General features: G+C 39.8%; 2 protein-coding genes and 1 pseudogene across 4 annotated transcripts in view; 2 read left to right on the plus strand and 1 right to left on the minus strand.

Moving 5' to 3' along the window:
- Window positions 1-2678, minus strand: part of LOC146468627 (receptor-type tyrosine-protein phosphatase S-like) — a 42355-nt gene extending 39677 nt beyond the window's left edge. Inside the window, exons 1-2 of the mRNA XM_085124204.1 lie at window positions 2437-2678; window positions 309-628 (exon numbers count right to left, since the gene is read on the minus strand). Coding sequence (XP_084980330.1) covers window positions 309-628; window positions 2437-2515 — 399 coding nt within the window. The 5' untranslated portion in view covers window positions 2516-2678. The remainder of the gene's footprint in view (window positions 1-308; window positions 629-2436) is intronic.
- A 565-nt stretch (window positions 2679-3243) lies between these two features.
- Window positions 3244-6003, plus strand: LOC146468628 (L-rhamnose-binding lectin ELEL-1 pseudogene; annotated as a pseudogene). The gene is made up of 2 exons (XR_014867422.1): window positions 3244-3553; window positions 5819-6003. The product of XR_014867422.1 is annotated as an L-rhamnose-binding lectin ELEL-1 pseudogene (transcript).
- A 3332-nt stretch (window positions 6004-9335) lies between these two features.
- On the plus strand, window positions 9336-12494 carry LOC146468629 (L-rhamnose-binding lectin CSL3-like). 2 transcript variants are annotated; one of them, XM_085124472.1, is made up of 5 exons: window positions 9336-9435; window positions 10024-10115; window positions 10383-10654; window positions 11364-11660; window positions 12312-12494. In XM_085124472.1, exons 2-5 carry the CDS (start codon window positions 10064-10066, stop codon window positions 12330-12332), a joined length of 642 nt encoding a protein of 213 aa, XP_084980598.1. In that variant the 5' UTR covers window positions 9336-9435; window positions 10024-10063; the 3' UTR covers window positions 12333-12494. The 2 variants fall into 2 exon arrangements, with proteins under 2 accessions (XP_084980598.1, XP_084980599.1); XM_085124473.1 differs by having other exon boundaries at window positions 9356-9435; window positions 10043-10115.
- Window positions 12495-13410: the final 916 nt, after the last annotated feature.

Here is a 13410-nt window from a genome sequence, read left to right on the forward strand (position 1 = left end):
AAGCACGATTAATTTGTTACCTTTGCTTAATTTGAAACCGAAGTCTCGTCAGTTATCGAAGCACAGAATCTTCCAACAGCTCACAAGACGTTGGCCATATTTTTGTGTACTTTTTCAAACTAAGTACCAGTGTAAGCGCGGCCCAAAATAATTAATTAACTCAAATGGCATCGAATCATGACAGCCAACGACAAGCCAATCAAAGAAGCTTATGCAGAGTTCACAGAAGATCCAACCGATTAGGATGTGTTCTTCTAACATCAAACGCAATAATCAGAGGCAATACATGTACAATGTATACGCACTACCTTTTTGTTTTCTTGGCCACCTTCTTTATAACCTGTCCAATTTGTCTCATCCGTGGATGACTCAAGTGTGTACGACTCCACCCACTGATCTTCTTTGGAATTTCCCTGAGTGGACACGGCACAGATAATATGGACTGTCTGTAGGTCAATCTGTAGATGTGGATTTGGGTCACTTGCGGCTGCACACCATGATGATCCTGCACTGAAGTTCAGTCGGCCATTCTTGGCTGGGGTGTTGGCATTTAGTTGAGAGGAAGCATTTAACTGGACGTCTTGAATGTCTCCGTCTCCTAGACCTAGCGCATTCTGTTCACATGATGCTAGAAAATTAAAGAGTTAATTTTAGAAATTTCGTATTTTAAACGAGTGAATGAATTTACTCCTTTACCTTCAAGAAGAAAGCTCCAATAGCCCATTTCCGAGTTGCTGTGAACCTCATTATGAAAGTGAGCCTAAGAGCAGAGCTTTTCATATGAAAATTAGTTGTTTGCATATGAATAAAAACTGCTCTTCATAATAAAGACTTTGCGCTTAGCCTCGCTTTTGCAATGAGGATATGACCTATTGGGTTTGACAATGGCATTGTACCCCACCCACCCCTGCAGATAAACTAATCTTCAAGCTGTGTGACCTGGGCGAGGGATACCACGTAATGCAATATTTCATTGGAGCGTGACACAATGACGTTATCCTCAGATAAATCAAAGATACCTCAGTTGCTTTGTTGCTTTGCTTTAAATACTTGATTTTGTTCATCCTTTCCCCACCCCACCCCAGTGAAATTCAAAGGTTTCAGTCCTCATTGTAAACAACATGACCTCTGTCTTTAAAGAAAATAAAATTCCTCGCTTTATTTGGCTCCTTTCATCAAACGTCAAACTGTAAAATCTGTAACTCCCTGTGTAAAATGGGCTTTCGTAGTTTCGGTACGTTTCGAACGGGATGATCAAGAGTTTTGAAGAAGTTAATTGAAACCGGAAGCAAACGGCAAGACTTCTGCACAGGCCCATACATTTACTTACACATATTATTTACGCATATTCCCACACAAACTCTGACTCTTCATGATGGTCGATGTTTGTGTATGGGGAATGTAAAGACCGTCGTACATGAACAGTTATTGAGTGCTGACAGTACTGAGCTGGGCGGAGATCTTTTCTCGGACTCTCTGACAATTTAATATTTGGTACACAGGCCACCCAAGCTCAAGCTATGTGCGATGACCATCTTGCTTATTTTATAATAGCGGTCACGGCGCAAATATAAGTGTCTGAGTTTGTATGGGAATATTAACGATCGGATTTAGGAGGTACAAATACTGGAAAGTTCGTAATAATAATGACATACCTTGCTTCTAAGGTGTATTGCCTATTGTCTTTTTGCCATTTTGTGCCGGATTTGAGACGCGCCATTTTAGGAGTGGGAAACCCAGGAAGTGATAACTCGCCAAAATGGCCCCAAATCAGCACAAAATGGCAAAAAGACAATAAGCAATACACCTTAGAAGCAAGGTATGTCATTATTATTAAGAACTTTCCAGTATTTGTACCTCCTAAACCCGATCGTAAATATTCACATACAAACTCTTATATAATTTTGCGCCGTGACCGCTATTACGCAAGATGATCGTCGCTCACAGCTTGAGCTTGGGCCGCCTACCGAGTAGCACAAACGCTGCAACGGCCGTCATCCTAACCGGTAATATTGAAAGATCGCACACTTTCATGTGAAAAATAAAGAATGAAAAAACGAGAAGCAAACCGAACAATAGAAAAACTTGGAAGATTTTCATTTTCAAAAATCAAATCATTAATAATTGATAGCGATAAAACAAAGGAAGGAGGTTTGGAAATGCGATCTCATAAAACTTGGTGAACTGTTGCTTTGAATTTCTCCAAGAATTACTAATGGTTTGAGAAGATTTATCAAACATTCAAAAGATTGTTTCATCCGATTTCTAGACTCCTCGACTGCGCCTGGTTTTTTTCAAACCACTAGTCCTTCTCGATTGCTTTACTGTCGTTTAATGACCCGGAAATGCACAATTAATCGGCACTTTGCAATGTGATATCCTAAAGTTATGCCGATGACAACTTTGGAGTGTATTAAGCGTACAATCTGAGCTTACCTGACGATAAATGAACAAGAGAAAAGCAGAAAAACACACCGAAACAAAGAGCTTTCCAAGAAGACACGTCCTCCGCCATTGCGCGCGTTCTTGTACTCCCACGCACTCCGTGAACACAGTAGTCACGCTCGACGAATCACGTGCCACAATTCTCGGAATAAAAAATCATGCAAGTAGAGACGAAAGGAAGAGTTTCGCTGAGTCACACCTTGATAAAACAAGACTTTGGCAATATCCCCAGATCTGGGGTTTCCGTTTCATGTACCGGGATCACCATTTTTGTTCCCATTTTCCCTTAAAAGTTTCTGTGTTAAAAGGACAGCTCTATTAGCGGACGTGGAATCTTATAAAGTGGCTAAAATTGATTTGTTAATGTTGAAAAACCTGAAGTAAGACGGAACTCTTATTGTAGAATTCTTGCCACTAAAACAAAATGCTTTAAAATGCTTTAAAGATCCGATGTGTGGATTACTTGTTGACTGATGAACAGGTGAAAGCACGCGATGCTTGCGTCTGAGGGATAGAATGACTGTGGTACATGAACAATTACTAAATTTTGAGCTGTACGGAAACCTTTCCTCGTAAACAACTCTCTAAAAATATAATATTTTGTTATAACTACGAGGAAGTAGCACAAAAGCTTTAATTAACTGCTGTAACCATAACCACAAAGATTGTACTCTTTCAGTTGCGGAATAAAGAAAGAAGAAACGAGATGCAAGTAAACGATAGAAAACTGTCTGGAAGAATTTCATTTTCAATTCTCAAATCATTATGTTTGATCGCGTATTTCTTGAATAATTCTTGTTCAACCTGCAGGTGTCGTACAACTGTGTGCCAAAAACGGGACTCTATGGCAGGTTGTTGCAGATCTGTGAGGGCAGTTCACATGTGATCCATTGCTACGGCTCCAAGAGGATTAGAATCATTTCAGCAGACTACGGTCGTGTGACTGGAGAGCATGTTTGTGGAAAGGGGGTTAGAACCACTAACTGTGGGGCTGCAGGGGCGCTTTCTAAAGTGCGCAGGAATTGCCAGGGACGTTCGAGTTGCGTATTGCGTGCAGGCAACACCGTGTTCGGTGACTCCTTGCTATGGTACAAAGAAATACCTGGAGGTAAGATGACAGGCTTACCAAACTTTGTTAAATAAGGAGAAGGCACTGTGGTTGTCACCATAATTCCCAAATATCACTTTCAGAAATTTTGGGAAACAAACAGTACTGCTTTAAGATAATCCTGAGAGCTTCACTTGAATGACTACACTTAGGAGTCCATCCGCAGACTTTAAAGTTTGAACCACTTTGTACAGCATAATAAACAGCACCACAGGAACGAACTGCTCACTAGATTTCATTTCATGGTTACAGTTCAGGATTTAATCCACAGACTGAAAAGTTAGAACCAACAGCACACGAAATTACTGCTCAGTAGCTTTTATTTGAACTGGTCACACTTTAGGATTTCATCCACAGACTCAAAAGTTAGAATTAGAAACCCTTTGTGCAGGATAGTAGCTAGACAACACCTCAGGGACAAAGTTGTACAGATTAAAATGTACCACAGGCAAGTACTGATCAAAGGGATCCCATCCAAAGAATTTAGAACATTCACTCTGACAACATTCAAACCACGCCTTTGAACCAGAATAATATCACTGATTATAATCCATCAAATATTTTCGCTCGCGCGCGATTGGTCTAAACGCCTCACGTGACCGAATATACCCCAGCTAAAACTGGGGAATATCCGATGTTATTAAATTCTCAGCCTCGGATATTGCATTTCTAGCGTTCTGATTGGTTCACTAAATCTCGGTTATCAGCTCATATACCGTAGTTTGACCTTATATGGAAAACAAAAGCCCCAGGTGTCGCTAAGCTAAATTTTTTTTTTTTCGGCGGCAAGCAAAAGTTTCTTCGGAAAAATGTAGAAAAAAAAAGGAAAAGAAAGAAATACCAAACAATGCAATCTCAATATAACAACAATAAAAGCCACAAAGTTCGGTATGACACTATTTAATGGTACGTATCTCTGAAGTTTCCTTTAAAATCTTCAAAATTGCAAGATTTTACGATTTTTTAGATCACATAACAACAACAATAACAACCGGTTACCTTCAAAAATTTCAGGATGGCTTGCAAATCCTGGCGGTAAGAGGTTAAAGCCAATCGAAGAAATTTCTCAGGAAGAGCTTCATGCCTGCCTTTATGTTTTTACGAATTTACGAGGACTTCAGATGGTTTATATATGAAATCCGTACGAGCGGCGGCAATAATGTTCGTTTCCGTCACTCGGCACCACTCAGCAAAACATTTGCACTAATGTGCACAGCTCTTACGCTTCTCAAATAAGCTTGAAGTTTAAAAACTTGCACTGAATGCTTGTCTTAGTGAGGTTGTACCTCGTACACTTGGACTTGCCTAAAGTGTTTTAAATCGTCCGCGAGGAATTCAGTTCAGCATGAAAAAAGCCGTCCTTGCCCTGATCTCTTCCTTCTCTCGGCACCACACAGCAGAACATTTGCTCAAATGTGCACAACTATTACGCTTCTCGATGAGCTGGAACTTCAAAAGCACTTGAATGCTAGTCTCAGAAAGGTTATAATACGTACATTTAAACGTTTCTTGAATTTTAGATGTCCGACTGTGTCCGATTTTCTTCGCTTTCGATTTTTCATTCAACTCCGTTTGCAAAGCGCTGCGCGTGTCATGTGATCATTAGGTTTCGCGCGCTTTGGTCGGAGGTTGCCTCAACATCCGGTCGTTTAAATTTGAAAGAAACTTCTTCTTAAAATATAAAAACTCAGTAAACGTCAACAGCAATGTCCAAACGCGGAGAATTTAATAAAACAATTATTCCATTCGCGCTTGTTGGATATGAGATTAGTTATAGCCAACTCATATCCAACGCGCGCTCATGGAATAATTGTTAAATATTCCCCAATTTCAAAAACTTCAAGGCGCGTTTTGTTTACAATTAAAATTAGTGTCAAGATGAGGGAACGGTTTGCTTCTGTGACAGAAGGAGAGATAAACCTGCTGGTCCATAAAGCAGTATCAGAAAACAACATACGCTCTAAACGTTTTTGACGGTAGCCTGTTCTTAAACGAAATGTTCAAATACTCAAGCTCGTTGCTACACGTTACGAAAAATATTTGAAGGATAATAACCACAATAGCCTCCATTTGGCTTTAAAAATATGCTCAGATATTTGTCCTTGGACATATCTGTTCCTCGAAGCTCACAGTTTTCATCGAGCTTCGCTCTCGGAAAACTGTTCGCTTCTCGGAACAGATAATGTCCGCGGACAAATATCTGAGCATATTTTCGCGCCAAATGGAGGCTATTGTTTATTTAACCAATGTTTTCTGAACCAACAGGTACGATACAAGTGTCAGTGAATAAATTTCACTTGATGTTGGTCGCCATGGTAACTGCTGATGGGGATGCTATTGAGCTTTAGTAGTGAACAAGAATTGGTGCAGCAAAGAAACGCATCGCAGCTTGCTAATTATAAAAAGTAAAATCACTGGAAAGAAGACTATTAAACTTCTTTTTGACAGTATACTTGTCTCGATGTGCTTCTGTTTTGGTTAAAGAGAGAGTTAATTTCTCTCATAATAAAGGACATCATACTATTTGGATACCGGACTGCGAAGGGCGTATTGTTGTAGCTACAGTCTCTTTTCATCCTTTCGCCCCAAAGAAGCAAGATCAAAGCTAATCGAAATTCCCAAACTTCGTTTTGCGCTTGAAAATACTTGAAATACTGGTGAGTCGACAAACGTCAACATTGTAAATTACTGCTGAAAAAACTTCGTCTCAGCTCACTCAAAAATGCATAGGATTTTATAAACAGAGTGAACAGTTAAAGCATCAAACGGATTCAGGGATTGGACAGAGAAATTACCGCTGAAAAGGTTGAGAACTTTTGTACGAGGAGGATCATATCATACAATTCAGACACTGTTTTCTGTTCGTTTTATTTATTTGTGGGGGAGGAGTGGGGTCTGCGTGCAAACTCTTTTTTGCCGCATACTTGAGGAAAGAGCTGAGCAAACTGCCTCGCGAGGCGATTAGCTCAGCTGTTTCATCATGTGTGCGATTCCGTTTTCGTGAGTTTTTCGCTTCGCGAGGCCGTGAGGAAAATATCTATCATGTTTGATATTTGAGATTTCGCCTCGCGAGGCGAAATTCTCACGAAAACTCAACCGCGCACTTGAGGAAACAGCTGAGCGGATTGCCTTGCTTGGCCTCGCGAGGCAGTTTGCTCAGCTCTTTCCTCAAGTGTGCGGCAGGCCCAATGCGATATAACCGCACCATTTTCTTAGTAGCAACTCCAGAATTTCCTCATTTTTCGATTATTATCGCGAGTCCTAATATAATCGAGATGTAGCCAAGAGCGAAAATGTTCGCAAATTTAAATGAAGCCTTTGAGTATCTATTTCCTGTTTAATCCCTTCCCACTGAAATGTTTTGAGCGTGAAAACATCGTGTAAAAACTGAACGGTAACCTCGAATGAAAACGATGTCTTGTTCCGGAATAGACAGACATATATTTTTTGAGTGTTGGCAAGTTTTCTCGTTTATTTGGTCTTAAAAGTGGTTTTTTGAAGCTTACAAACAAGAAGTTGAAAACCCAAGCGCGGGATCTTCAGTATAGCCAAGACACTGGCATATTGGACGCCTATTATAGAGGAATAATTTATAATTGTGTTGCCATTAGGGTAAACGGATCTAAAAAGAACTCCGTTAATTGAAAGCTGTTTCCCCTGGGATTTGTAGATAGGGATATTTAGTATAGAGAAGTGCTTAGACCTAAATAGTAATTCGCTTGTTGCTTAATCCTAAACTGTTCTAGAGGGCGTAAAATCCGACGTTCGGCGTTAGGCATTCTGCAAAATAACCCTGTCCTTAACGGACCAACTGCCATCATGCCGTTACGAATCATTTCTCTCTGTAGTCGAAGATCACGACAAGGAGACGCTGCAACTCAGGTTTACGTGAAATACATCCGTTAGTTTATCATGGGATTTTAAGTCGTTAGATTCAAGTGTTCGAACTTGAAAAGTAAGGGTGGCTTCCCGAGGGGAGGGGGGGGGGTAATTCCTTTATAAAAGTAACAGGGGTGATCGTCGGAGATTTTGAAAAGAACCCCTAAAAGGTACCAGAATTCTGTTGTGTTGGCGGGGTCTGAACAAATTTTTTACCCCTAAGAGGTACCAAATCAGTTGACTGTCATTTACTTCCTCTCATATTTTTCGGCTCAATACGCTAAAAGAAACCACCATACCTCTGACGGAAGTGATTTTAGACTTCAGCACCCAAAAGGGTACCAAACCACCATTTTTAACCCTTAAAAGGTATGACGATCACCCCGTAACTTTTATGATAGGAGTCCCCTCACCCCCTCCCCCACCCCCTCTGGGGTTGGCTGTGATTATAGAGTCTCCGACAGGAAAAGATTTTTTTTAGCAGGAACTCGATCGAAGCAACAAGTTGCATTTCCGGTTAGCATAATTAGCAATAGAAAAGCATAATTAGCAATAGAAAGAACGTCATCTGTGAAACTGTGGCGGATTTCAATCCAGTGCTAGATTTGTCAATTGTCCTTCTAAATTTGTCTTTCAAACGTCTCTTAGTTTCCCCTGTGTTATAAATATTGCACTACTATGAATCACTTTTCCAACCTAAAGTTGTTTTATGCCTCCTTAATAATGCACAAAAAGATTTAATTAAGATCGAATAAATTTCTGAATGCACTGAAAACTCCAGACAGTATTGTTTAATCCTGGGGCCAGAGTTTGATGATCTGCTGTCGCTGATGGGGCAATTTTGTTACAGAATTATACACATCAAAAACGTGTTATTTACGATATAATCCGATGATTAAGCGACGTTTTCTTATGGGCATAACGAAATTCTGCCGAGCATCAAGGAAATGGCCACACAAAATGGAAAGATTTTCGACAGCCCCACACATTAATTATAAATGCACCATTGTGTCATACTAACCCTCTTCCAAAAACGACGAGCGCCAATAGAGTTTGAATGGCAAAATGTGTACTTTTGCTGGGACATTTTCGTCTGTCTTTGTGCCTTGTTCCTATCCTATCGCAGAATGTACCATTTTCGAAACCAGTTAATGTGGCAGTTTTTCATCAGTGTTTGTATTATCATAATAAATGTCATGGCTAACAAAAACAAATCTTCTTTGGGGCAATGAATCAAAATTATTATTAAGATAGGTCTTCGTTGTTGGAATACACTCTTTTTCTAAATACATAAGAACGTCTACTTTGGGGGCTGAGGCTGAACGCTCTTATTTTATTTTTTGGCAATTTGAGCCTGAAAAGTTCTAAGATATTCTTAGGTTACCTGTTATAGTATTTCAATAAATCTATGCGGACGTGTCCAAGACGCCTATTATTTGGATTAATTGGACTGTATCGGACTAAAGTTATACATATATCATTTTATCCGTATTTATATAACTGTTCATTTTAAAAACATTTGGTCAAAATAAAAATGTTCTTAATTGACTCTCAGCCTGGGTAATGTTCTTAATATGTTCTTAAATTCAAGTTAATCTCAGCCTCAACGTTCCTATAAAAGGAGGTTCATGTTATAAAAAAAAAGAGTGTAAACTGAGGAATAGTGATTGTGAGAGCTGACCGAATATCTATACGATAAAGAAACAAAAGAGGTAATATTTTATTTTACTATCCAAATCTCAGATGATATGAAAACAGCAAAAATTGCCATGGCAGAGCAAGTATATCTAAACATTTATCGGCTCGGCCTCGTGCTATGCTAATTATCACTATTTTGTAAACATATAGAAAACAAGTTCAAAAGACAGGTCTAGTTAATATTTCCGGTGAGTTTAATACTTACTCGACTCACTCAACCAAAACGCATTGTGCTGTACAGACCAATTCAGTTTCGAGTCAAGCGTTTTCCAGCCAACTTAACAGCGTGGAAAGACATCCAGAAGGTAGGATAATATGCCCATGTTAATTTTAAGCCAAACTGTGCTAAATAAAGACATAAAGTGACGTCGTTTGGCCAAATTCTGTAATGCTACGCGGTATTAAAAATCAGCGAAGAACTGATTTCACTTAACGTTAAGATATGGTAGGATTAACCCGGCTTGATCGATTTAGTGGCGAGAGTTATCCCAGGACAGTTCATAAAATTTAATACGGGAATTGAGTACAACTAGTGGTCTGCATTTCTGCCAACGCCGAATCACGCAGTAAAGAGCCATTAATTCGTTAATGGAAAAGTCCGTCAAATTGAGATGAAGAAATTTGCAGCACTTCATAGGTCACGCAGAGATCAGTGTTAAAGAAAAGATAAATTCACTTGTCTCGACGGAAATTCCTACACATTATCTTTAAATACCTTCTCTCAGCTAGTCGGCGATTGTAAGAAACATATAGGCAACGGTTAGGAGAATATGTCTGCGGCTAGTAGTCAGTGAAATGTTTTCAAAAGACAAATTTGGCATTGTTTTCTAACTCGGAAAACCTTTCTTGACTGGCATGCGGCCTTAAAACTTCGTACACTAATTTTTTTCCAGTATTTCTGATTTACTGCAGATCCACTAACCTTCAAGGACAATGTTGCAGTTTTTGGTTTTGTTCCTCATCCCGGGATTGTTTGGCAGTGCAGGTAAATATTTTTATCGGAAATTCTACGGCTTTCTAGGAAAGACAAGGAGAGAGTAGGAATCAGTAATGAGTTTAATTGTTTTGTATTTCCCACTCTCTCAAACTGAAGAATAATTTCCCGTAAACTACGGGGTAGCTACTTTACATGAAGCGATTTATCGGCCCGATTAGTAGCAATCACCTGATCCAATTTAGATGTTTCAATTTGTCGACCGATTTCTTTTTTCTTTTCTATTTCAAACTTAACGCCTTAACTTTGTATCCTTAGAGGGTTATTTTAAAAGATTTTGTGAGCACGCCCCTGGACATCTCACGATTTACTGCGGCTGGAAGCGCGAGATTGATATTCAAAGCGCATCCTATGGGCGGACTCGAAAAGGCCTCTGTCGAAGATATGGACGTGACACAAACACTTGGTGCCACTCTGGTATATCAATGAGTGTGGTGAGGCATCGATGCCAAGGCCAGAAATGGTGTACTCTCCACGCTACAAACTCTGCCTTTGGGGACCCGTGTCGTGGCACTGCGAAATATCTAGAGGTGTGTAAACTAAGGCTGATACCAACGCCGGCTGATCCAGGGTCAAGAGTCTGGCTGAATTTTCACGAAATAAATAGGAAGTGATTTAAAAAACGAGAGATCAGCTATAACTCATCGTAAACTAGTATGAACGAATCAGGGTTTGGTTTATCAAAAAAGTTGATAGCTAAAGGCCACTCGATCGAATAAAATGTTGAACTAGACCTCAAAACTTAACCAAGCAAAGTTATAGAATTAACGGGGATTCAGGTATTTTTTCAACCTCCGCGGGCACATTCTGTAGTGAGTCTTTCGCTCAAAATTTCAATGCCTTCAATTATCGATCCACAGAACTGTTTGAACATGTTGAAAAGATCGCCGTACTTATTCTTCACAATGTAAGCCAAATTTAAACCCCATGATCAAGAGTATCTTCATCCTCTCTTGCCATGATCTATTTGAGCTACCTGTTGTTAGGTACCGGCAAAGCCACTTCAAGCTATTTAAAGCTGTTTTATAAAGCCCAAATGATTCTGAAACGCAAATATCCCCACAACTGATTCAGACCGCCCTAAAATTATCCCCTGAAAAATATAATGATTTTGGGACGAAATATAAACCAATAGGATTTACTTGGAAATTTTAAAGTGGTTGGTCCAAAATGAAAATTGTTCAAGTCCCCTTTATGTTTGGCTGCATATTTCTTGAACCAGTCTTGCTCAACCTGCAGGTGTCGTACAACTGTGTGCCAAAAACAGGACTTTATGGCAGGTTGTTGCAGATCTGTGAGGGCAGTTCACATGTGATCCATTGCCACCGCTCCAAGAGGATTAGAATCATTTCAGCAAACTATGGCCGTGTGACTGGAGGGCATGTTTGTGGAGGGCCGATTAGAACCACAAACTGTGGGGCTGCATGGGCGCTTTCTAAAGTGCGCAGGAATTGCCAGGGACGTTCGAGATGCGCATTGTATGCAGCCAACAACGTGTTCGGTGATCCTTGCTATGGTACAAAGAAATACCTGGAGGTAAGATCATAGGCTTACCAAACTTTGTTAAGAGGAGAAGGCACTGTGTTTGTCACAAGTCCATGCAAATATCACTTTCAGAGATTTTGGAAAACAAACATTACTGCTGTAAGATAATCCTGAGAGCTTCACTTGAATGACTACACTTAGGAGTCCATCCGCAGACTTTAAAAGTTTGAACCACTTTGTACAGCATAATAAACAGCACCACAGGAAAGTACCACTCCGTAGCTTTCATTTGAATGGTCACACTTTAGGATTTCATCCACAGACTCAAAAGGTAGAATTAGAAACCCTTTCTACAGGATAGTAGCTAGACAACACCGTAGCGACAATGTTGTACAGTTTAAAAAGTACCACAGGAAAGTACTGATCAAAGGGATCCCATCCGAAGAGTCTCAAATGTTAGAACCACTTCGTGCGGCGTAGCATTTAGCACCACGTGAAAGTACTTTCACTGGAATTGTCACACATTAGGATTTGACCCACAGACTTAAAGGATTGATACGAGTCAGTCAGACACTGACTCATGCAAGCCTCAAATCACCAAAGCAAACCTTTAAACATTCACTCTGGCAAGATTCAAACCATGCCTTTGAAACAGAATAAATATCACTGATCGTGATTAACCAGTGTTTTCTGAACCAACAGGTACGATACAAGTGTCAGTAAATGAAGTTCACTCGATGTCGGTCGCCATGGTAACTGCTGATGGGATGCTATAGTGTTTAGTAGTGAACAAGAAATAGTGCAGCAAAGAAACGCATCGCAGCTTGCTAATTTTAAAATGTTAAATCACTGCAAAGAAGACTATTAAACTTCTTTTTGACGGTATACTTGTCTCGATATGTGTTTCTGTTTTGGTTAAAGAGCGAGGGGGGTGGGGGAGGGGGGCGAATTCCTCTCAGAATAAAGTACATCATACTATTTGGATACCGAATTGCGAAGGGCGTATATTTTAGCCACAGTCTCTTTTCATCCTTTCACCCCAAAGAAGCAAGATCAAAGTTAATCGAAATTCCCAAACTTCGTTCTGCGAAAATACTCGTGTGACAAACATCACCATTGTAAAATACTGCTGAAAAAGACTTCGTCTCAGCTTACTCCAAAATGCATGGGATTTTATAAACAGAGTGAACAGTTAAAGCTAGCATCAAACTTGACAGAGAGATTACCGCTGAAAAGGTTAAGAAATTTTGTACGAGGAGGATCATATCATAAAATTCACTGAGATGCTGTTTCCTTCTGATTTATTTATTTGTGGGGGAGGAGTGGGGGCCTGCGTGTAGACTCTTTTCTTACAAACTCTAAAGAATGAATGAATGAACGAACGAACGAACGAACGAACGAACGAACGAACGAACGAACGAACGAACGAATGAATGAATGAATGAATGAATGAATGAATGAATGAATGAATGAATGAATGAATGAATGAATGAATGAATGAATTCTTATATACCACAGAATCAGGCGTATAATCGCAGAAAGCCGGCAGACGAAAAGTTTTCTTCCCGGCGCTTCTCTTAGCAATGCGATATAACCGCACCATTTTCTTAGTAGCAACTCCAGAACTTCCTCATTTTTCGATTATTATCGCGAGTCCTAATGTAATCGAGATGTATCCAAGATCGAAAATGTTTGCAAAATTTAAATGAAGCCTTTAAGTGTAAGTTTATTTCCTGTTTAATCTCTTCCCACTGCAATGTTTTGAGCGTGAAAACATCGTGTAAAACTGAACGGTAATCTC

Source organism: Pavona decussata, unplaced genomic scaffold (genome assembly GCF_977016875.1).
Source record: "Pavona decussata unplaced genomic scaffold, jaPavDecu1.1 SCAFFOLD_130, whole genome shotgun sequence".
Classification (NCBI taxonomy): domain Eukaryota; kingdom Metazoa; phylum Cnidaria; class Anthozoa; order Scleractinia; family Agariciidae; genus Pavona; species Pavona decussata.

Excerpts from the sequence above, each read along its gene's own strand:
- LOC146468629 (XM_085124472.1), top strand. The coding sequence starts at position 10,064 with ATGTTGCAGTTTTTGGTTTTGTTCCTCATCCCGGGATTGTTTGGCAGT. Across the intron at positions 10,116-10,382 it reads GGGATTGTTTGGCAGTGCAG|AGGGTTATTTTAAAAGATTT; the intron begins GTAAATATTTTT and ends TTGTATCCTTAG. Across the intron at positions 10,655-11,363 it reads GCACTGCGAAATATCTAGAG|GTGTCGTACAACTGTGTGCC; the intron begins GTGTGTAAACTA and ends CTCAACCTGCAG.